This window comes from Pipistrellus kuhlii, unplaced genomic scaffold, assembly GCF_014108245.1.
Source record: "Pipistrellus kuhlii isolate mPipKuh1 unplaced genomic scaffold, mPipKuh1.p scaffold_m20_p_22, whole genome shotgun sequence".
In the NCBI taxonomy this organism is placed as follows: Eukaryota; Metazoa; Chordata; class Mammalia; order Chiroptera; family Vespertilionidae; genus Pipistrellus; species Pipistrellus kuhlii.
Genome location: NW_023425521.1, coordinates 9,239,256 through 9,264,141, shown reverse-complemented (window position 1 = coordinate 9,264,141; position 24,886 = coordinate 9,239,256). Strand labels below are relative to the sequence as shown.

The 24,886-nt window shown below is 40.1% G+C and overlaps 1 protein-coding gene across 15 annotated transcripts in view; it reads left to right on the top strand.

Moving 5' to 3' along the window:
- The window catches only part of TLK2 (tousled like kinase 2), an 86,410-nt gene extending 61,524 nt beyond the window's left edge, over positions 1–24,886 (top strand). For 12 of the 15 annotated variants that reach the window (XM_036450661.1, XM_036450659.2, XM_036450657.1 and 9 more), the window contains 7 exons: positions 2,057–2,148; positions 7,665–7,754; positions 11,129–11,298; positions 12,477–12,615; positions 16,898–17,009; positions 19,236–19,343; positions 22,175–24,886. In XM_036450661.1, the coding sequence (XP_036306554.1) occupies positions 2,057–2,148; positions 7,665–7,754; positions 11,129–11,298; positions 12,477–12,615; positions 16,898–17,009; positions 19,236–19,343; positions 22,175–22,348 (885 nt within the window). In that variant the 3' untranslated portion in view covers positions 22,349–24,886. The remainder of the gene's footprint in view (positions 1–2,056; positions 2,149–7,664; positions 7,755–11,128; positions 11,299–12,476; positions 12,616–16,897; positions 17,010–19,235; positions 19,344–22,174) is intronic. The other 3 variants (XM_045586337.1, XM_036450662.1, XM_045586339.1) reach the window with 3 other exon arrangements.

The following is a 24,886-nucleotide window of genomic DNA, read 5'->3' as shown; positions in this document are numbered from 1 at the left end:
CATGTATGTACAAATATCTCTTTGAGATCCTGCTTTCAGGTCTTTTGGTGATATACCCAGAATTGGGAGTCTTTCTTTTTTTTTAAAATCATCAAAATTGATTGTTGTTGCTTCCCAGTAATTGTATTTTCTTTTCTTTTTTTAAATGTATTTTATTGATTTTTTACAGAGAAGAAGGGAGAGGGATAGAGAGTTAGAAACATTGATGAGAGAAAAACATTGATCAGCTGCCTACTGGGGGATGTGCCCGCAACCCAGGTACATGCCCTTGAGTGGAATAGAACCTGGGACCTTTCAGTCAGCAGGCCAACACTCTAGCCACTAAGCCAAACTGGTTAGGGCGTTAGTATTTTCTTTATCTTATTTTTTTCTTATGTATTCTTCAAGCATTTTAACATTTGTGAAATCTAGATGCTTCTTACAATGATGTGTACATTTAATGTAGTTATTCTTTTGCTGTTCTTCACTCTCTAAAAGCTCTTCTTAAATCAGGTGATCGCAGTGTCTTGGGTTCAGAAATATGATGTGATAGTTGGAGAAAATGATACCTGAAGTATCATTTAGTGTTCTTACAAATTATGTGGTAGTTAATATGGCTTTTGACTTGAAGTGGTTCTTTACTGTAAAGCTATGGTACATGCTTACAGGTGGACTTCAAACTGTAAAAATAGAATTCAACAGTTTCCATTTCTGTGAAAAAAGATATTCTATTTGAATTGATTTTTAAATATATTTTTAATTATATTTTTTATTGATTTCAGCGAGGAAGGGAGAGGAAGAGAGAGAAATATCAAACTTGAGAGAGAATCCTTGATTGGCTGCCTCCTGCAAGCCCCACACTGGGGATCGAGTCTGCAACCTGGGCATGTGCCCTGACCTGGAATCAAACCGTGACCTAGTTCATAGGTTGATGAACACCGGCTGGGCTAGTGTTCATATTTTTAAAAATACTGGTTTATATTTAGTGTAAATTAAAGTGTTGTTTTTTTTATTAAGCAACCATTTCTTGCATGCAGTGCTTTCCTAGAGATAGCTTGCATTTTGAAAGATCTGTAGAACAATAGCCACTATTCATGGAGAATGTTTCTGTCCCTATTGCTTTTATGCATTCATATATTCATGGAAATTGGCAGATGGATGGTAACAATGTTGGAATTGAAGTACTAAATTTTTAATCTGAAATTGAAAAACTAAAAAAGACTATTCATTGTAAAGGAGTTCCTCAATAAATCCTTTTGAATTGGGAAGTCGTCTATTGTATAAAAAAACTACTTTATGAAATTGTGATTTACACCCAACTTCCTCAAAAACTCATCTGTTACTCCCATGATAGAGCACTACCTATCTGATGTGGGACTTTCCAACAGTGGTGGTCTCTGGGGAAATGTGTCCCTTTACTTGGACAGAACTGGAGAAGTGGCTTGGTGTAACTAATTTCAGACATTGTTGGAATCAAGAACTGCTTTTTATTTACTCAGCATATGTGAATGGGACTAAAGGCAAGGCTTCTTTCTTGTTTTTTTTTCTGTTTTTATTTTAATAAACACAGTATGACAACTTACAAAGTTATTTTCTAGACAAACATAGCAAAGAAGTATTCTGAGGGGTTATTTTTCAAGAAGGCAGTCTGTGTCCCCAGCGTTTTAAAAGTGGCAGGACTTGCCATTGAGGCATTTCAGGTCTCATTGTCAGCTGAGGGACAAGAGACAACCTAAGGGAGAAAAGTCCCAAATAGTTTAGATGATGCCCAGAAAGAGAATTGTCTGTAAGTGTCTGTTAAGGCATGAGCTGTCTTTCTGTTATGGGGTATGCTTAGTTTTATGTTCTAAACCCCTTGGTGCCAGTGTGTCTGGAGACTTCTAAATTATCTGATCACGGTTTCAAGAAGATGCTTGCTGCTCTGAAACACATATGTGATGTGTTGTCTTCTGCTGCTGTTTTATTTAATATTGCATCTTGGACTTTGAGTATGTTCTATTAAATAGAAGCTTCAAATCAGTTGCCTGTAATTCTTATCATTTATCTAGAACATAATGCACTTTTCTTTTCTTTATAGGCATTTGACCTAACAGAACAAAGATATGTAGCTGTGAAAATTCACCAGTTAAATAAAAACTGGAGAGATGAAAAAAAGGAGAATTACCACAAGTAAGTGATACTAGAGTGTCTGTTTTTTCAAAATTTAGTGATAATGGCTGAAGTTTGAGCACTGTATTAAAAGCTTTACATATATTGTTGTTTCATTTAATCCTTATAACTGTCCTAGGAGAGAATAACTTTCCCACCTTACTGATGAGGACTGATATGTAGGAAAATTTAAACAACAGTTAAGAAATGGTTATATATGTAAAACTTTGAAAAATAAAGAATTAACTTTTAAAAAAGGGGAGGGGGGGAAATAGCTGAGATGGTATTTAAATCTAAACTTCCCTTCATCCAAAGCCCATGCTCTTTACCTCCCCTTCCATTGTCTTGTATAAAATTAGCTACAATAAACAAAGCCGCAGAATAGGCTTGTTACTTGTCTATGAAAACCAATGGGGAGTGTCCTTTAGTGGTTGGGAGACCCTGGGAGGTGACTCGTAGGACTTTTTATGAAGGAGACAGACGGGGGGGGGGGGGGGGGGGGGGGCCTGGTGTGCCTCAATGGTACTTATTTGGCTTGTTCAGCTCCTCTGCTGTGCTCACCTCCCCTGGCATAGTTTGCCAGTCTTCAAGTTTTTTATCTTAAGTGTCCCATTTATTGTGCTTGCCTCTCCAGAATGCCACTAGTGCTGGCCCTCATCTGCACTTGGGGTCGGGAATGGGGGGCGCGGGGGCTTCTTTAGAATGAATAGTCATTATATGTGCAGCTGACAATTTCTTTGTTCCACTAATGTCAGGCTATGCTTGTTTCCTCTGAGCTTCTGAACACTGGAGGCCATGCAGAATCAATTTGCTATTAAGACCCCCACTGTGCTTAATGATGTTTCCTTGTTGTAGGTACAAGTACTGAGTTAGACATGTGCGGTTTTTTTTTTTTTAGTTGATTTCAGAGAGGGAGGGAGGGGGGGAGGGAAAAGAGAGAGAGAGAGAGAGAGAGAGTAAGAGAGGAACATCAATGATGAGAGAGAATCATTGATTGGTTGCCTCCTGTATGCCCCACACTGGGGATTGAGTCTGCAAGCCTGGAACATGCCCTGACCGGGAATCTAACCTTGATCTCTTGATCATTAGGTTGATGCTCAACCACTGAACCACACTGGCTCAGTGAGATGGCCTCATTTGCTATAAAGAACCCACCTCTTTTCTCCAAAAGCAGTTTTGGGTTTTTTTCTTATAAATAGTTCTTTGGAGGGGGAAAAACAATGGACTTTAGCTTTTTAGTTGGCTTCTAAATCTCAAAGGAAAAATAAACATTTCTACATTATCAACCACTTTTTCACCCATGGACAAAGGCAGCTCCTGCTTTATGCCTTGTTCATTGGGGACCCAGGAACTCTTCCTGTTCCGTGCAGATTGGCCAAGCTGTTGGCCCTGGGGAAGAGAATGTTCCTGTGGTAGTGAGAGGTAGGAGAGGGGATTGTATGTGGTTCATGCATGACATTCTGTATGAGTATCTTACGTGACAGGCAGCTGCAGGCCAGATGCTTCTGAGGAGCAGTTACATTATTATAAGTACATTCCAGTCACTTGACGTGCAGGAACTGGCAGGCTTCCGGGAATGCCAGGAGCATTTCAGAGAAGGAAACCACATGTTGTTCTGACCAGTTATAAATGAGAAATGTCCCCATTATATTGAGACCTTCAGAATGCCTGAAAGTGTCGGAACAGTATATGTTCCTCTTTTAAAATATCCTCCAGCAGTCATGTATGTACTGACCACTCTAAGTCAATTGACTCTACAAGGGATCAACTTTGGTCACCCAAGACCAAAGTCAACCAAGACTATCTTCTCAAGAAGATACTTCCTGTGCCAGGATCTGTACATATTTTGCCTAGTCTCAGTATTCAGCTTCTAGGCTGACCTTAAAGAGAACTCTAGTAGGTGTTCACATCCCAGCGGTTTGAAACAGTGAGGTATTGAAGCCAGGACTGTGTACCTCCTTGACACATTGGGCAAGTCCTGGTAGGTGTGAACTGGTTGTCTTTCTCACATTTCTCTTTCAGACAGAGAGCAAATGGAGGCGTTTGTCTCATGTTTCTTAGCTCCTTACTGACCCAGCTCAGGCTTACAGTGGTGCCTTCCTACTCTTTGTTTCCTCACCAGAGGTGGGAATCAGTATGCCTGACCACCTCTGGAGCCATGGGGGTAGTGGCCATTTCCTAGTTGACACTGGGGAGAGGGTGTGCAAAGTTATTATGACCTCCATTCATCCTTCAGGGAAAATTCTTAAGCATTTCCAACTTTCTTTGAAAGATATTGCTTGCTAAGTGATATGAAATCATATTGATGAATTTCAGGCTATAGAGAATAATGAATTAGAAAAATGTCATTAACTTCTTTGACCTTAAAGAGGTTTATATAAAATTACAACTATGTCAAGAGGAAAAAGAAAGAGGTTTATATGAAGCACATAACAAATTTTAGAGAGTGTTTAAAAGTTCAGTATTAAACTAAAAAGTAGTATGTGGCAATATTATAAAAGATGAAAATGCTACTCTAACCCTGCAAAGTAGATCTTTAGTTGCTTTTCCTTTCATGTGGATGACTTTCCAGTCCCACTTGGAATTAAGACATTTATTTGGGTAAAAAAGAAGGGGGAAAAAATAAAAGAAAATAAAAGGCTCTTTGTTTTGAATGTTGAGTTATATTCTGCACCTCCTTTCCTCTCCTCCTTACCCACAAACAAAAAGTAAACTGATTGTTTTACTTTTGCATTATTGAATGCATTAATAAGTATTACTAGATTTCTTTAATGCCCCAACATAATATATTAAAAACCCTATAGAAGGATAATTTCAAATAAAACTTTCTGTAAAAATAGTTGCATTTCAATTAGTATATTCTTGTAGGATTCTCTTCTAATCTTCTAGGATAACATAATTTTGAAAGTCTAAATATATATACACTTTAAGAGAGTCAAAGATTAACACTTTAGTGGATAAGTTTCTTAGTAAAGTTTCTGTCTTTATCGTGCATTAATCCCTTGGATCCTAAGTTGAAATATGAGGGCCATGGCAGAACTACTGCCTTGCCTGATGAAACATGAGAAGCGGGCCTAGAGCCTGATGTGACCTTGAGGGATAGCTTTCAGTGACACATAGCAACTTCCCTTAGTTGGTGAGGAGTTTGAATGACACTTCCTTTGATTCTTAATTTTTGCCTCCATTCATTTATTCTGTGTTCTGTACCTTGACAGAAATTGGTCTCTACTCTGAAACACACAAAATCAAAACTTTAAAACTGCAGGGAACTATCCTATATAATAAAACCCTATTATGTTGTGTCCAGTTGGCCATTCAACCAATCAAAGAGTAATATGCTAATGATATGCCAAGGTCACTCAAACACTTGCTGTGATGTGCACTGAACACCAGGGGACACGCCCTGGAGCCCTCCCGTGATCCCTCCCTGGCTGGCCAACAGCCTGCATCCCTCCCTGGCCCCAATCGTGCCCCAGTAGGGTCCCTGGGCCTGGCCTATACTACCTCGCAATCCAGGACCCCTGGGGGATGTCGGAGAGCCAGTTTCGGCCCGATCCCACAGGCTAGACCGAGAGACTCCACTGGTGCATGAAGACCTCTAGTGGATTTATAGTATGCTAGAGTAAAAAAATGACTTGAACAGATATCTATTTAGTCCATAGATTTCTAAACTTATTTTTTGTTTTAATCCCCACCCAAGGATATTTTCTTCATTGGTTTTTAGAGAGAATGGAAGGGAAGGAGGGAGAGCAGAGAGAGAGAGAGAAACATCAGGGTGAGAGAGAGTCACTCATGGATTGGTTGCCTCCTGTGTGAGCTCCGACCAAAGCTTGAAATCTGCAACCTAGGTAGGTGTCCCTGCCAGGAGTTGAACTTGAGCCCTTTTGGTCTGCGGGCCTATGCTCTAACCACTGAGAAACGACCAGAGCTTAAACTAGTTTGTTTTTTGAACATCACCACCTTTATTTTACCAAATGAAATACTACACCAATCTCCATATATGAAAAAGGATAAGTATGGAGCTGCTTTGGTGGAATGGGGAGTTGGGCCAAAGCCACCTACTTTGCTCAGCGTCTCCACAGGGGCTTCGGAGGCATGGATCTCCAGCGGCCCCTTTAAAGCTGTCAGTCCAGTACAGTGGTGGGGAAGCCCAGTGAGGTGGGCCACAAAGCCCAGACTCAATCCAGGTTTCTTGGTCCCAGGGTAGAGGCTGTTCTAATGCTACTCTAAGTGTGGCAAGTCTTTCTTTTCAGAGAGACACAAAGATGATGAAATGAAGCATTGATTTTTTTTATAGAGAGGAAGGGAGAAGGAAGAGAGTCAGAAACATTGATGAGAGAGAAACATCAATCAGCTGCCTCCTACATCCCCCCCACTGGGGATGTGCCCCCAACCAAGGTACATGCCCTTGACCGGAATCAAATCTGGGACCCTCGAGGCTGCAGGCTGATGCTCTATCCACTGAGCCGAACTGTTAGGGCTAGAAAAATTTTTTCAAAATTTTTTCAAAATTTTTTCAAAAACTAAATGGTGCTAGGTTACTTAAAATATAATCATTTCCTGTTGTTCTCTGAAAAGAACTAAATAAAAATTATTTGTAATTACATTGTATAAACATGTTCTATTCTAAAATTCAGTGTATGAATATGTCCTAATATATATTTGTGTTCCTAATCTTATTAAATGATTCTAAATTGGAAAAGTACTAAGTAAAAACTCTTTAACATGTATTTAAATTCTTGTTCCAAAGAAAACTGGGGTTTCTATCAATTTCCCATTTTCTTAGAAAAAAGTAAAGCTGATAGCCCTTTAAATCCTTTTTGTAAGGAGTAGGATTAAAAAATATGCGAAGCGATGCTAATTGCTTTATATAACCGGTAATTCTTTTACCCAAGGAGTTTATATGCTAATTGTTCCCCTTCATGAAACACCAGGATATAAACATTTATAAAGTATCAGCTTTAGAAGAGGAAAAAGCTGACTTTATAATTTTTAAAGCTCTAATATTTGGATATAGTTATAAAAGCGGTAAGATTGCCACTGAATGAACTTTGAAAGGATGAAAATCCATTCATTTCAACAAATATTTGAGTGCCTACTGTCTTCTCAATAGCTTGGTAGATGCTAATAGAGAAAATAGGATGAGGAAAGATAAGGGAACCAGATGGAACTGAATGAATAGGTAGAAACAATAGAGAAATAAGAAAATATGTAGGATTGCCGGGACCGGTTTGGCTCAGTGGATAGAGCGTCGGCCTGGGGACTGAAAGGTCTGGAGTTCGATTCTGGTCAAGAGCGTGTACCTTGGTTGCGGGCATATCCCTAGTAGGGGGTGTGCAAGAGGCAGCTGATCGATGATTATCTCTCATCGATGTTTCTAACTCTCTATCCCTCTCTCTTCCTCTCTGTGAAAAATCAATAAAATATATTTAAAAAAAATTTTTTTTTTTTAAAGAAAGAAAATATGTAGGATTATCCTCGATGAGTTCTAAAAGACAAGCCAGAATACAAATGTTAATTTTCAATTTTATTTACAGGCATGCATGTAGGGAGTACCGGATTCACAAAGAACTGGATCATCCCAGAATAGTTAAGCTGTACGATTACTTTTCACTGGACACGGACTCGTAAGTGCTGCACCATTTCAGCTTAGTAATTAATGCTATTTTCTTGTAGTGTATTGACTACTCATGGACTAGAGTTTAAATCTGGGCCCAAGTTTAAAAACTCTTTGAGGGAACCAAATGTATTTTTTTATGGGCAAATAGTTGTATGCGAATTAAGACATCTCTAGGCGATGGGATCTGTGCAATTGATGCTATAATGTTTAACATCCAATTTGGTAGGGATAATTTGTAATATTTGCCTATTTCTGTCTTATAAATTCTTTCAACATATCCACTTTCAAGCTATCAATTAAACACACACAGCTTTATTAAAATATAACTTTAACTTTGTAGTTCACTCTTTTAAAGCAGCAGTTTTCAACCTTTTTCGTCTAATTTCACACATAAACTACTAAAGTTCTGTGATACACCAAAAAATATATTTTGCCAATCTGACATTTAAAAATAGTTATAGTTTTTATTCACTCATACCCAACAGCTACTGTCATCTTTTTATTTGACAATCTAAGGTAAAAGAGGTCAGTGTCCCTGACTAAAGTTCTCGTGGCACACCGTGTATAATAAATTCAGTGGTTTTTATAGTATATTCACAGAATGCACCATCATCTTCATAGTCAATTTTAGAACATTTTCATCACCTCAAAAAGAAACCTTGTACCTTTGTTATCATCTCTCTATTTCTCCACCTCCTACCCCGAGCCCTAAGCAACCACTAATCTACTTTTTTACCCTCTAGAGTTCCTATTCTGGACTATCATGTGAATGGGTCACATAGACGTGGGCTTTTGAGACTCACTTAGTATGATTTTTTTTTTTCAAGGTTTATCCTTTTTGTGTCATGGATCAGAACTTCCTTTTTATGACCAGATATATTCTATTTTTTAGCTGTAACTGCCTTTTGTTTACCCATTTATTCTACCAGTGGCTTAATAACCAGCTCACAAAATTTCTGGAAGTTTAACTGTCAGCTCTCACACAAATTGGTGCTAGCATCCTACTTACAAGCACCAGTGAGTGTGGACTGTTCAATCGTGTCTCCGTCCCACCCTGGACACTGATGAACACTGACAGACCTTTCAAAGGTGTTAAAATATAGGTTCTTAGCTTTATAAGATGTTAGAATTGGGAGGGATCTCAGTTCAGCCTTCTCATTTTATAGGTGGAGATTTGAGAATCAGAAGTCTAAGACCTTTAATAATTTTGAGTATTGTTTTTTCATTATTAGGTATAGGTAAGCTCTAGTACTACCTCTCGGTTTATCCAACGGTTGAGAAATGTTTCAGCATTTGGAAACATTATCTTTGTAGGAGTCTGAACAGAGTCAGGTGAACATATTTTGGATATGGCTTGCAAGTATTCCGCTAGACCCCCAGTGTGATTTTAGGAGTTTCGGCCTGTTCAGGCAGCAGCTATCTCAGAAATTTCTATACAGAGAACCAACCCACATTTAGAAGTGACCTCAAAGAGAGACCACAGTTCTGTTTGGGAACATACACTGTCATCTCTGGGATTTCCCATTTCCAAATGTGTTTACCATGGATTGGGGTTGAGAAAAATATCTAGGTAGAAGAGAACAGTCTCCGCAGGTGGCTTTACTGTTTTGTTTTGAGTAAATCCATTGAACACTAGATAGGACCCTTACCCTCCTCCCCAAAACTTAAGTACAAAAACTGTTTCAAAGATAATAAATATGACGACTTTGATTATCTGCTGTTTTGAATTGTATACATACTTTAAACTTATCTGAGAAATTGAGTTGAATCTGTGCTATTCTTGAGCTGTTTACTTTGTTCTTCCTATAGTGTGTATGATGAATTTTCATCAACAATAAGTCAGACCAGCATTTTTGGAAGGACCAAACCTAGACACAAAAATATTTTAAAGATATAAATATATACTGTATATGCTATATAATCTATTTTAGGCTATAATACATTTTCTTTTTAAAAAAATAAAATGTCTCTAATACAAAAAATAAAAAGAAGAAAGACCTCTGTGAGTTGTTTGAGTCTTAAAAGTGAGATTTTATTTTCACCTTGCATTTGGGTCAAAGAATAAATCTCAGGCATAAATCAAATAAGAATCCATATCTCAGATTTCCGTGTCTCAGTTCAGAGAATCTACAAGTTTCAGACATTTTCAAATAGGGTGCTAGTATGTATCATAAGGAGCATAAAGCTGTTGTTCAGTTTGGGATCCCACAAGGCTGATGCTCACGTTCCATTGGGAGTCCACATCACATTGCATTGCATTTTGAAGGCTTCACATTGCCCGGGGCCTATAGTTCAGTCCTGAGTTTGTTTGCTCTCTGGTCTGCTCATTCTCCCCTGTTCTGCATCTTAGGTGGGTTGGCCCTTGCAGGCTGTGTTTGTGTGTCAGTTGTTGATCAACTGGGTTCAGCCAAGAGGGAAACAGAGATGGTGGGGGATAGAGGACATCCCTCCCTCATTGTCGTTCCACTTTCCCATGGTGACCATGGGTTCTGGTTGCACCATCTCCCTCTGGCCCTCTAGCCTTAGGGTGCTAATGGCTTCCTTCTCTAGGTGATCTCTGGGGGACCTCACTGGCCAGTTGTCTTCTCAGGTCTTTCATCATCTAAGTGTTCAGTTCCCTGAATTAAAGCCTCTCAAGTGATTTTTATTTCCTGGCTAGACTCCGGGTCATACAACCATATTGTCAATTGTTTAAAAGGTATTCTTCTCAGGACTACTCAAACCGTTCAAGATGCCTTGCTTCAGTTTATAACTGCCTTCAAAGATAAACACATGCAATTTTAAATTTGGGTCTGTTCAATGTATTGGTATAAGTGAAGGAAGAAAACCCATACTATGTAATAACACATTTGTTATAACCACAGATACTGCCCTTTTATACCTTGTGTTTAGCAAAGAGAAATGGTAGTACTGTATTGTGTCAAACTGCCAGGAGGCATGGTTTGAAATCAATCCTTGGGGCAAACCTGAGATTTTCCCCTCACTGTCAGCACTCAGGGTCATTGAAAATGTTTGTAGTGAGAACTGTGTATTTGATCACATATGCTTGTTTAGAAATGGAGTGTAACTTGGATATGAAAGGAGATCCTTCCATAAAGATACCTACCTTAAATTCATTGCAGTTGAGGTGTGCCACGTGTGAGCTTTATTTAGCACAAGATTCCAAGGTGGGGGTTGTGGAGGCTTCACACCAAGAGAGTAAGCGGTTTCTTCCTCTGCCCATTCAAGTAGTTAGCACTGAATAAAGAATAGAAGAGTTTTTTTAAGGGACAAAGAAGAAAGGAGAAGCTAATGACCTGAAGCTTTCACTGGGACTGGTTTAGTTAGTCTTAATCTGCTTGCTCTCATCTCGCGGTCAAATGTTGGTTTATTTGTCTTTAGGTTTTGTACAGTATTAGAATACTGTGAGGGAAATGATCTGGACTTCTACCTGAAACAGCACAAATTAATGTCGGAGAAAGAGGCCCGATCCATTATCATGCAGATTGTGAATGCTTTAAAGTACTTAAATGAAATAAAACCTCCCATCATACACTATGACCTCAAACCAGGTATGTTTAACTTTTAGGAGACAGTATTGGTGGCTTTTCTTTGGTCTTATAAATGACTTAATTTTATCACGTGAGAGAATTTGGCAGGAGCCAGGAAGGCTAACACCATCTGACTTTAGATTGCTTGAGTAGGTGTGGGAATAGAAGAGCCGTGGCCACGAAGCACTGGGGTCAGGAGTGCGGGTCATAACAAACGCTCCGGAGAAACAATGCCCTGTCTTCAGAGCCAGGCAGTTCATGATGTCAGCCCGCTTAGGAAAGAACTGCTCCGCTTTGTTTTCCCCATTACTCACACTGCACAGCAGTTCCTCTACTCCAGGTCTCTGATAGTGCTCAAAATTAACACCTTATTTGGCACATTAAGTTCCGAGCAGAGTTTTTCACCTTTAAGTATGGTTACTATCTAACTTGGATAGTTATCAGCAAAAAGTAGAGGGTAGTTGGATTTCTCACCTCTGCTCTTTGTTGATGTCTGCATGTGTGTGCTGTGGACAGCTCCAACCAGCTTAGCTTTGGGGTTAGGAAGGGGATTCCCATTTACCTCCTGGTGTGGCACAGTTGTAAAGCTTGCTTTCCTCTTCTGGTAGCTACATATTAACTCTCATGACTCATTATGCTTTAATGTTCTAATACAGTTCACATGACTAAAAAAAATCCATTACGATGAAGTGCTTTTTTTAAAGAGTGGCCATTGTGTGATCGGCTTTTCCATCACTAAATCCAATACATTTTCCTGCCTTAGGAGCTGTAGGTGGCACTGTGGTACTATCTTTCATTCCCTTGTATGTTTTCTTTGACAACCCCTCCCTCCCCAAATGAATGTTCTAAACATCGTGGTTTAGAGATCTTCACTGAAAGTTCAGATGAAACTTTCCCACAATATTTGATCAACTGTACAAGTGATATTTTACTTTGACGAGTTATAATTTATTTCCACTGCTCACAGTGGTGGTTTTAGAACATTAAGCAGGTGATTCTTGGAAAATATAAGGTTGCAGCCAGACACTGAGGACTCTTCCCCTGCATTCAGAGTCCAGATCTCATTTTATTCTGGGGATTGAGATGTGTGGTATTGCGTGCAGGACTTTGAGTTCAGTTGTCTTCTTGTCTGTTATTACTTGGCTTTTTCTCTTAATTAGTAAGTCTCTTTTTATTCACTAAGATTTTTATCTTTTTAGGTAATATTCTTTTAGTAAATGGTACAGCGTGTGGAGAGATAAAAATCACAGATTTTGGTCTTTCCAAGATCATGGATGATGATAGCTACAACTCAGTGGATGGCATGGAGCTCACGTCACAAGGTGCTGGTACTTATTGGTAGGTATCTGGGAGGTCTGCCAGGTTGGCTGGTGGTGTGGCTGTGTCATACTGAAGTGTTGATAATTAATAGTTAATATCTACATCCTTTCTGCTTGGGCAATAATGCTATAAATATAAACCAAAGCAGATTTTCCTCCCCAAAAGTTACTGTCTTTTCAGTAAACTTTTGTTTGACTCATATTTATACTAGAGGCCTAGTGCATGAAATTCATGTACGGGTGTGGGAGGAATCCCTTAGCCCAGTCTGCACCCTCTCCAATCCGGGACCCCTCAGGGGATGTCCGACTGCCAGTTTAGGCCCCATTCAATAGATCGGCATTTGGACATCCCCCTTGCAATCTGGGATCACTGGCTCCCAACTGCTTACTTGCCTGTTGGCCTGATCCCCCTAACTGCTTTCCCCTACTAGCTTGATCTCCCTAACTGCTCTCCCCTGCTGGCCTGATTCCTAACTGCTCTCCCCTGCCAGCTTGATCTCCTTTACTGCTCTCCCCTGCCAGCCTGATTCCCCTAACTGCTTGCCTCTGCCTTGGCCCCACCACTATGGTTTTGTCCAGAAGGTCGTCTGGAAGATGCCTGATCTAATTAGCATGTTATCCTTTTATTAGTATAGATTTATGCCTTAATATTTCTTTCCTTTCTTGAAAACCATTGAGAGAGATTATGTGTGGTCAGGTGTATGAGCTGTGTGTTTCCTCCTTAGGGTCGGCCCTAGCGAGTAGGTAGAGAAAGAGGTTGCTCATTTGTATATCAAGAATGGCCCTAAATTCTTCTCGGTGCAAATGCAGGTCTCTCTCTTCAGGGGTTAATGGGCTGAAGGATTTGTTTCCAGAGTTGCCCAAGGATGATGAATTCTCAAGAACTAAGGAATTTTGAAGATCAGTATGTCAAGTAATCAGGATGTAAAAAGCAATCCTTAAGATCTAAACAGGAAAAAGTTTGCAATTTGCCAAGAAATGTATCCATGTCTCTCAGCCACATTTCCTCCCCTCTGTTGTCTCTCATCTCTCCCCAACCACTCTACCTTGCTGCCTGTTCTGTGACCATCCTACTTCTGCCTAGGATGGCTTTTGACAGCGAGAACCATACAAGATACCAACAGCTCAGGCATTTAACTTTGTTTTTGTAAGTGTGCGTTAACAGAGCTGCCTTTTCATATCTGTGTGATTCTGAGCATGAAGGAAGTTTCCTGGAGCAGCACAAAGGGATGGGGAACACATGCTATTACTCCCCAGTGTCAGTTGGTAGATCACTTCTGTTTGAGTCTAAAGATTAGTTAGTGGCTGTCTGGAAATGAAGGTGCTGATCTGAAGCAGACAGAGAAGAATGGGGGAATATCTTTTATAACATGTAGGATCAGCCCTGTTCTCATTCAGTCTGATCATATTTAAGTTATGTGCATTAAAGAACAATCAAATCCTTCTTAAAAAAACTCACAAAGTTTCTGATGTTTCTCATTGTTTGTGGAGATGGTTTCTATCGTGAAAATTAGTCACTAAATTAAAACTTTGGAGATTCCAAGTTTAAAATAAAAGCTACAGTTACAGTGTTTATTCACTATGGTGGTTATTGTGGGTTAGTGTTCCTGTCACTAATTGATACAGAAATATCTGCTGTTGGAAATTTTGGAAACAGATAAATTCACTGGAACTTAAATTTGAGTTTTTTGTTTGATAGTGTGTTCTTTTTTTCATGTTTAATTAGGTTTCTCATTGCTACCTATTCTGTTCCGTATTTGCTAAGCTATAAAAATTCAGTGGATAGAATTTAAAGAAAAATTATATGATTTTTGGGATTTGCTTCAAGGCAATCTGAGGAGAAGTGGAAGGGGTGTATATGAATAAGGACTCACTGAGTGTTGGTAGGAGGTTTTTTTAAAAAAAATATATTGATTTTTTTTACAGAGAGGAAGAGAGAGGGATAGAGAGAAACATCGATGAGAGAGAATCATCGATCAGCTGCCTCTTGCACAGCCCCTACTGGGGATATGCCTGCAACCAAGGTACATGCCCTTGACCGGAATCGAACCCGGGACCTTTCAGTCCGCAGGCCGACGCTCTATCCACTGAGCCAAACTGGTTTCCGCTTGTTTTATAATAGTAAAAAGCAAGGTAGAAAGGGCTACTGAGAAAATCAAATTTTATGGGTTTTTATTAAAGTTTAAAAAGTCTCCATATTGATAGAAACCTTGTCATAATCACCATCTTCAATATATTATCCTCTGTAATGTCCCAGAGAGCTGCAAAACAGGGGGGCATAATTCTAAGTGACTCTGTGATATTTAGTTGTTCTAGAATTATTATACATTGAATAATACTTTTAAGTAAGTGACTGGTAGAGTAGGCCTTGAGAGTAATTTTTCTCTGAGGATTATATCGTCGTGGAATATGCAGCTATGTTTTGTGGTTGTTGTTTTTTTAATTTTTAGTGTAGGATCATAGAACTGTCATCTACTCTTCCTCCCAAATCCCTTGATAGGGAATCAGAATGCTTAATTATTTTCAGTATTTGGGGGAAGAACTAATTTATTTCTTTATTTACAGATGGAGGAAACTGAGACCTAGAAAGTGATTTGCCAGACTTCTATTAAGTGGCAATGTCTTTTGTATTCTAAATATTTGGCTAAATTATTACTCTGCATATAGACAGGTTCAACAACATCTGTTCTTCCCCACCACCTCCACAAAAAAAGTTATAAATATATTAAAATTATCATTTAGAATAAAAATTCTATTTGTTATATATCTAATATCATATTTGTTTTATGTATTAAAAAATCAAAACCCATGAAAACTAGGAAAGAGCTCTTTTTATTTTATTTATTTAATTTTTTAAAATTGATTTCAGAGAGGAAGGGAGAGGTAGAGGGAGAAACATCAATGATGAGAAAGAATCATTGATCGGCTGCCTCCTGCACCCCCCCCTCCCACTGGGGCTCAAGCCCGCAACCCAGGCATGTGTCCTTGGCCAGAATCGAATCTGAGACCTTTTAGTCCACAGGCCTAATGCTCTGTCCACTTAATCAAACCAGTTAGTGCGAGCTGTTTTTAAAATAAACGATTTTTTCTATATTGTTTCTGTGCCATTTCCCCCCCCCCCTTTTTGTGATTTCTATATCTGTATTTTTATTTCTCAGTGTGTGTTTTGGCTAAAAATTTATATTGTGAAATAGTAATCTAGACCAGTGGTTTTAATCATCCAAAAATGTCTGTTAAAAATAATAAGAGAAACAACATGAAACTAAACTTCTTTTTAAAAAAGAAGAAAGCCTATCATCTGCACATTTTCTGCCTCTCAACTCTTGTGGTCCCCTTCAAGCTATAAATTTAGATTTTTATACTAAAGCATAGCAAGCTTTAAGACAGTTTCACAGAATTTATTTTGCCAGTATGAAATCTGCAGAAACCGAGATTTTTATCTACAGACTTCCACCTTCTAGCTGTGCCATGGCTAAGACTCTAGGCAATGAGTAGAAGTATATTTGTTTGGTTTCCTAAATGCCAAGAGGCACTTACCTTCTGAACCATACAATTTGGTGTGGTTGGCTGTCCAGTCAGTCTTTTTAGAGGCCAGGGGTGGATGGAGGGAAGGAATTCAGATGAGAATTGAACAAGTGGTTTGTTTAGCTTTTTATGCACTGTTAGTCTTCTAGTAATCCCTTGATCGCCCTTAAAGTGGGAAATGTAAAATATATTTTGATAATACAGACTTCACTGCCACTATTGATTATATATTATAGTTATTTCCAGTCTAGAAACTACATTAAGAAGAGAGCCATTCTCCTCAGAGATTTTTTCAGGGTCCTGAAATCATTGGGACTTTTAAAATAGTGTGTTTTGTTTTTAACTTCTTTAGCCAATATGAAAGGAAACTGATAACACCTCTAGTTAGATTTAATGTTTTCTGATGCAGCTGTTATAAAAGGGAGTACACATCATTTATGCGTCCCCCCCCCCCCAACCTTTGTTGAATGATACTTATATTAGAAACAACCCTGGGAAAGGAGGCTGGAGTGGGTGAAATAGGAACCAAAGAGAATATTTACCTCTCTCAGTGAGTAGAGAAATGTATTTTAAGTTTTCATAGGACATTACTGCCTTATTTTAGAGCGTCTTTTCATCAGCTTTCTCCAGGTAGGTCTAAGTTGCTTTTTCAGCTGTTAAAATTCAGATATTTTCATTTCCAACATTTCATTTCCAAAGCTGTTTACTTTTGCCTGTACATGTCTTAGATTTATACAGTTATTTTCCTGAGCATTGTTATTTCCCTCTTTTCCCAGGTATTTACCACCAGAGTGTTTTGTGGTTGGGAAAGAACCACCAAAGATCTCAAATAAAGTTGATGTCTGGTCAGTGGGTGTGATTTTCTACCAGTGTCTTTATGGAAGGAAGGTAAGAAAGAGGGTCAGATGTTTTGGATTAACTTCTGTCTTGGGTGATACATGTACAAAGTGGTGTGGTGCGGATTCTTCTCTTGGGGTTAATCATTGGATTATACAAAATGGAATCTTGAAATTTGTGGTTTAAACAAAATACAGAATAATAATAGCTTTATGTATAAGCAGAAATTTTTGACCCTGGAGCACTTAATGAATTCTGCTGGGACTCATGTGGAAAACATGTATTTTTTGCTGTACTCAATTAGATCCAAGATATGTTTTGGTTCTAATAATATGGTATAGGGAATTATGTGAATTAGTTTTTTAAAGTAAACAATCTTGCCGAAACTGGTTTGGCTCAGTGGATAGAGTGTCGGTCTGCTCACTGAAGGGTCCCAGGTTCGATTCTGGTCAAGGGCATGTACCTTGGTTGCGGGCACATCCCCAGTGGGGGGTATGCAGGAGGCAGCTGGTCGATGTTTCTCTCTCATCGATGTTTCTGGCTCTCTATCCCTCTCCCTTCCTCTCTGTAAGAAATCAATAAAATATATGTAAAAAATAAATAAAGTATACAGTCTTTCCAGGAGCCATTCTTAAGGGTCCCCAAACCTGAAACTTGAAATATTGGCAGGGTCCTTTATTCCCAACCACCCCATTAGTTAAAGCCATTATTAATAAAAGCATGCTTTATATTTCTATACTGGGAGGTGGTGCCAGAAAGTATTTATTGTCTGTTACCTCTAATCAAAGTGACATATCATTAGAACAAGTAATAACCTAGGTACTAAAGTATAACCTAGTGAATTTTCACATTTGTTGTTTTTCCTTGTGAGCACAGTCCTATAAATGTATGTATTAGGACCCAGCTGTGTACTTCTACTCGTATTTCTGCTGTCGGTGTGTTCGTATGTTTCAGTGCTCTCCTTAGGCGGTGGGGATAAGCCATTGGGAGTTCTGCAACTCTCCTGGACTCTTAGTATTTTGGTCACAATCCCCAGACCGAGCTCCTTTTAACTTCTTGTTTTCTTTATTTATCCCACTTCTTTAATCGGGAAGCTATTCAGAAGTAGGAGGGGTTAATTATTACAATACTTATAATTAACTCTGATAATGTGGAAGTGTTGAGCTTTTAATTCAGTTTTTAGGTTCCTCCTTTAACTTCTTGATTTCTTTGTTTATTTATCCCACTTCTTTAATTGGAAAGCTATTCAGAAGTAGGAGGGGTTAATTATCACTATACTTATACTCTAATAATGTGGAAGTGTTGAGCTTTTAATTCAGATTTCAGCTTCCTCTAACTTCTTGATTTCTTTATTTATTTCACTTCTCTAATCAGGAAGCTATTCAGAACTAGGAGGGATTAATTATCACTTATATTCTGGTAATGTGGATGTGCTGCCGAGAGTGGTGGCAGAAGTTATCCAGGAAGAGTTGTTGGTGATCTATCAGTAGAAACACTGTAGAAGTGACACTTGAACTTAACCTTTCAGAGTTTACTAGAAAATGGCAGTTTGAGGCACAGATAAAGCCTCTAAGTAGGCCCAGTTCTGTGTTGTTGTTTTTTTAAATATCTTTTTATTGATTTGAGAGAGAAAGAGAGAGAGAGAAAAAAACATCAATGATGAGAGAGAACCACCAGTTGGCTGCCTCCTGCATGCCCCCCACTAGAGACTGAGCCTGTAATCCAGGCATGTGTCCTTGACTGGATCGAACCCTGGACCCTTCCTTCAGTTCACAGGCCGATGCTCTGTCCACTGAGCCAAACTGTCTAGGGCCTGTTTTTTGTTGCCCTCTTCCCCTAAGTCTGGCCTTACCCCTTCTACTCTTTCACTTTTTTATCTGTGACTTGGGCCTGCTAGTATCACACATGTATTGCTTAAGCCTGCGTGTATCACCCAGGACAAAAGAGGTTGCTGGTGCCTGCTCTGCATCATCATCTTCTTCTTTTTTTTTTTTTTTTTTTTTTTTGCTGTAAGCAAAGCTTAGTGGAGGACGACATGGCAGATCTTCTCCTGATTTCAACTCAGCCTTAACCTAGATGTTGAGCTGTGAGCAAGTCATTTAAGCTCTGAGCCTTTTGTACCCTTTATAAAAATGAGAGTTCAAGGAGATTGTCTCCAAAGTTCCCGATAGCAATTCTCATTAAGATGTCTTCTTCGTCCCTTCCAGGAATTTTGAATTGTTCTCTTTTGTTTTAACCAGAGGCCCACCTTTGTTTATTTTTGTTTCTATATGACAGCCTTTTGGCCATAACCAGTCCCAGCAAGACATTCTGCAAGAAAATACTATTCTTAAAGCTACTGAAGTGCAGTTTCCGCCAAAGCCAGTAGTAACACCTGAAGCAAAGGTAAGTTCTGACCAAACTGGCCAGCAGAAATGACTGCTTTGCTTTTTGTATTATTTCTGTGGGTGATAGTAGATGGGATTTTAGTACAAAATTTAAATATTAAAATACCCTCTTCCTTCCAGATGTGTATTTCTCTACCCTTCTCTCCTCCACAAGTATTAATTGAGTGACTATTAAACAGTAGACAGTGCAGAAGGAGCTGTGAATGTGTAAACAATGAACTATAGCCTAACCGGTGTGGCTCAGTGGTTGAGCATCAACCCATGAATCAGGAGGTTGCAGGTTCGATTTCGGGTCAGGGCACATACCTGGGTTGCGGGCTTGATCCCTAGTGTGGGGTGTACAGGAGGCAGCCAATCCAAGATTCTCTCTCATCGATGTTTCTGTCTCTCCTTCTCTGAAATCAACAAAAAATACATATTTTTTTAAAAAGTGAACTACACAGATAAGGTCCCTGCCGTTAAGGAGTCTGCATCCCACTAGTTGAGGCAAACAATAACTAAAAATGATACATTTCATTTTCATGGTGATAAATGTTATGAAGAAAGTAAATCAGAGTAAGGGAGAAGTGAGAGCCCCCTTTTTAATGGTGTGATCAGGGAAGGTCTCGGTGGTGAGGTGAGGTTTTGAGCAGTCTTGAATGATGTGAAGGTGGGGGGCCATGTACAGATTATTATGAGCAGAGAAAAGTGAGTAAAGCTTAGGTGTGAGTGTGAGCTTAGCAGGTCCACAGTGAGGACAGGGCAGAGAAGAGAAGGGTAGGAGAGACAGCAGGGCAGATTGTGAACTGATGGAAAGCAGTTGAAGGTTTTAATCAGGGCAACTATGTGATCAGATTGCTGTTTCAAAAGCCTTTACTGACAGCTATATAGAGAGAAAATTCAAGATGTAAAAGTTTATTTGACTAGTGTCCAACCCAAGAAAACCTATTTAATTCTAGTTCCAGATATTTCACTAGGAAGGATTTTTTTTGTTTGTTGGTTTGTTTTTTTAATCCTCCACTTGATGATATGCAAGAGAGGGGAAGGGAGAGAGAGAGAAATATTGATGATCCTTGGTGAGAAAGAACATTAATTGGTTTTCCTTCCATATGTGCCCTGACCGACCAGGGATCAAGCCCACAAGCTAGCTGAGACCGATTTGACTCAATGGATAGAGCATCGGCTTGGGGACTGAAGGGTACTGGGTTCGATTCCGGTCAAGGGCATGTACCTTGGTTGCGGGCATATCCCCAGTAGGGGGTGTGCAAGAGGCAGCTGATCGATGACTCTCATCGATGTTTCTAACTCTCTATCTCTCTCCCTTCCTCTCTGTACAAAATCAATAAAATATAAAAAAACAAACACAAAAAAAACCCACAAGCTAGTTATGTGCCCTCATGGGAATGGAAACTGCAGCATTTTGGTGTAAGGGATGATTCTCCAACCAACTGAGCCACACCAGCCAGGACAAGAAAGGCTTATTTTTTTCATTGATTTTAGAGAGAGGAGAGGAGAGTGGAGAGACAGAGAGAGAAAGAAAGGTATCAATGTGAGAGAAACACTGATGGACTGCCCCCTGCATACCCCTCCTGGGGATCGAGCTCCCTACCAGGGGCATATTCCCTGACTAGGAATAGAACCACCAAATTTTTGGTACATGGGGCGCCCAACCAATTGAGCCACGCCAGCCAGGGCAAAAGGTTTATTTTTAAAGACAAAGGATCATTATGTTCACTTCTGTGAATTTGTTTTTATCTTACAAATGCTTTAATCAAATAATTACCTCTAGATGTCCTTTATTTTGAAAAACAGGATTGGTTTATACTTTTGTGTTTTATGAATTAAACATGGGGGGAATAGAAAAGCAATTATTTATTTCATGTTTTAGATTTTTAAAAATGGACTTTATTTTTTAGAACAATTTTAGATTCACAACAAATTTGTGTGGAAAATAGATTTACCATATTCCCCCCGCCCCAAACACACACACACACACACACACACACACACACACACACACAGCCTTTCCCACCGACAGCACCCTGCACCAGCACAGACGTTTGTTAAAAATCGGTGGACCTCTGTGGAGGTGCCATTATCACCCTCAAGTAAAGTATGGATTTTGGATGGTGGTATCTTAGATTTTTAAAAATTGATTCACTTTTTAAAAATAATTACAAGACTTCAATTAAAAAGAATTGTCTGGTGAAAAAGATAGATCATCTACTTCTTGAAGAACAGACTACATAGCCTTTCATATCTAATGCCAAGGAAGCCTCGGTGTTGTAGTAAATTAGGATTTTAATCAAACCCAACTCTGTTTTCCACTTTATGTCTTTATGCCTTTATGTCTCTTGGGGAGACAAGTCCTATCCTGGTTTTCCTTTACTAATTAGTTATATGTCCGCTCGTTTGCTTAGCAATCTTTTGGAGAAGAACGAGATACACAGGGGAGGCATTTACCAATCTGTTAGTGTTAGTCATTCCAATTCCCACTTCCTCAGAAAGGTCACAGGAGGCCATGGATTGTAGATGCAGGACCGTGACTGTAGATTGTTCCCATGCAAACCAGCCAAGGCAAAGAGAGTTTGTTGTGTTGGTCTCTGCTGTGGGGGCAGAGGTATTTGGATGTCAGGCCCATCCCCCTCAGGAATGGCTCCTCCCCCTCCATCTGGGAAGGAGCCAGTGACCACAGAGAGGTCCTGCTGCCGGTGCGCCTCCCTCTGCTCTTCTCCGGGTCCGCACGGCAGGTCCAGGAAGGGCTCTGGCAGCTGCGAAGGAACCTTAAGTTTCCCTCTCGGGGCACCAGGTTACCTGTTTCAGGCTCGCTTCAAGAAACTTTTCTTTCAGGCATTTATTCGGCGATGCTTGGCCTACCGAAAGGAGGACCGCATCGATGTCCAGCAGCTGGCCTGTGACCCCTACTTGCTGCCTCACATCCGAAAGTCGGTCTCCACAAGTAGCCCTGCTGGAGCTGCCATTGCATCAACCTCTGGGGTGTCCAATAACAGTGCTTCGAATTGAGACCCACTCCTAGGCCACAGACTGTTCGACACACACAGTGGACAAATGGCATTCAGCAGCGGGTTTGGAACATAGCGAATCCGAATGGATCTCATGAAACCTGTACCAGGTGCTTTTATTTTCTTGCTTTTTTCCCATCCATAGAGCATGACAGCATCGATTCTCATTGAGGAGAAACCTTGGGCACCTCTGGCCAGGCCTCGTAGGAAAAGGCCCTGCCCGAGGTCCCGGCGTCAACGGCCACTGCGTGTGGCTGCTCTGAGAGGAAAAAACTAAAAGAAACTGGTTCCATGTACTGTGAACTTGAAAACATGCAGACTCAGGGGGGTCCCTGATGCAGAGCTTCAGATGAAGAATGTGGACTTGAAAATACAGACTGGGCTAGTCCAGTGTCTATATTTAAACTTGTTCTTTTCTTTTAATAAAGTTTAGGTAACATCTCCTGAAAAGCTTGTAGCACAAAGGCTCAGCTGGGGATGGTGTTTGACTTCGGAGGAAAAAAAGTTGCTATTGCCCGTTAAAGGCACTAGAGTTAGTGTTTTATCCCTAAATAATTTCAGTTTTTAAAAACATGCAGCTTCCCTCCCCCCTTTTTTATTTTTGAAGAATACATTTGGTCACAAAGTGAAACCCGTATTAGCAAGTACGTGGCAATGTTCATTCCAATCAGATGCAGCTTCCTCCTCCGTCTGGTCTCCTGTGTGCAATCGCTTCCCTCGTGTCAGTAGGGAAAAATTGAGTGGGAGTACTGAGAGCTGTGGGCTTTTGCCATTGGATAAAGAATGAAGTTAGAAGACTGCAGCTTGGGCCTCTCTAGGTTTTCAACTATTTCTTCACAATTTGAACACTTGACGGTTGTCCCTTTTAATTTATTTGAAGTGCTATTTTTTTAAATAAAGGTTCATCTGTCCATGCAGTCCTCTTGGATTCTCTGAATGTAGTAACTATCGCAACTGTTCCAAAGGCAGGCAGAAAGCGGCTGGGGAGTCAAATCCAGTGCCCCAGGGATCAGGAGTTCCTATCCACAGTCTCTATGTGCTCGCTAAATGGTGCACATGACTTGTTAGCCACAATATTAAAACTCGATCAGCACATAAGCTTTCCTCTATTAGATCTTTTGGCAGGAAATAACCTTCAACCTCTAAATTTTGTGGGTGTGTGCTAGTGTGTGTGTCTGTGTGCATGTGCACACGCACTTTGTCTAACTCACTTTCATAGATGCCTAAGTGGAGGGAAAACATAATCTCAAGGGAAATAGGTATTTCAAATATGAACTCTTTTTGGAACTAATATTTTTTTTAATGTGGCTGTTTCTGAGATGTGATCCACTGAAGATGGAGCTGAAATGGAAGCTTGTGGCCTTGGAACAGCAGGGTGCTCTGCAGTGGAGAGCGGAGGCCAGCGCCCAAACATGTGGTAGCCAGCTTGGAATGTTCCTGACATATGTGGCGAAAGGCCTCAGCAAGAAATATTTAAAGATGCAGCATTCAGGCATACGAGCTCTCTGGGCAGGGGGAGGGGAGCCAGGAAGGGCAGAGAGCTCTCCACTAACGCAAGACTCGTGTTTCCGTCATGTGTGATAAATGCCATTGGTGACATGTTTTTAGGGCCTTTGTTCTCCGAACCTGCCTCTCGCCCCAGTGTCGGGCCATCCTAAGGGAAGCGGAGTTCCACGCTGGAGAGAGGCCTGTGGGCAGGTAACGTCCTGTGGACTCTGAACGGAAGGAAGCCAGCCCCAGAGCCCTGGGTGCCGCTAGCTTTCTAAAGCTGTTTTATTACAACGTATATTTATACACACGTGCACGTAGACACACAGATATCTGTGCACACATGATGTGTGTACAAAGTACCTTTTTTAACCCTTACAATCAAGCTACAAAGCAAAGAGTACTCAGGGGATCTCAAAGGTTGAGCACAATGCCACAAGGATGCTGTCTGCACATGAAGAGATGGATGAAGTTGACACTAGATTTGAATTTACTCCAAATATTCAATTCTGTTCCTTTTTTCCTCCCTCTCCCTCAGTAATCTTATAAAAATTTTTAACTTTTTTAGCAGTTGAAAAAATGCTGCATCTTTAAGCTTTCCCTCTGACTTCCTGCCTCTTTTTCCCCCACGGGCTACCCAAAGCTGCAGGACTTTCCTTACCTTTTCTACCTGCTCCTGGAGGAGGGATGCCCCCTCTCCCTGCTTTCCTTGAGTCTAGGGCCTGGTTGAAGCTGCCTGGGCTCGACTGAGTTTGGGCAAGGCCTCTTTCCGCTGCATGGACCAGCCCCAGGGAACATGCAGAATGTTGACCTTTACCAGACTTTTAAATAGCCAACGAAATCACTAAGTGGGGTTCTTCCACGATATATTTTGTTAATATGGGTTTCACTTTTTCCAAGGATAATCCCTTATTGCCATGATGTTGATTTACTTTAAACAGTGATTTTTAAAAAATGTGTATTAATTTGTAATGAAATCCGGCCAGACTGTTTTGGCCTTTCCCAATCTGGGGGGGTGGGGAGGATATTAAAATAAGTTTTAAGAAGTGAA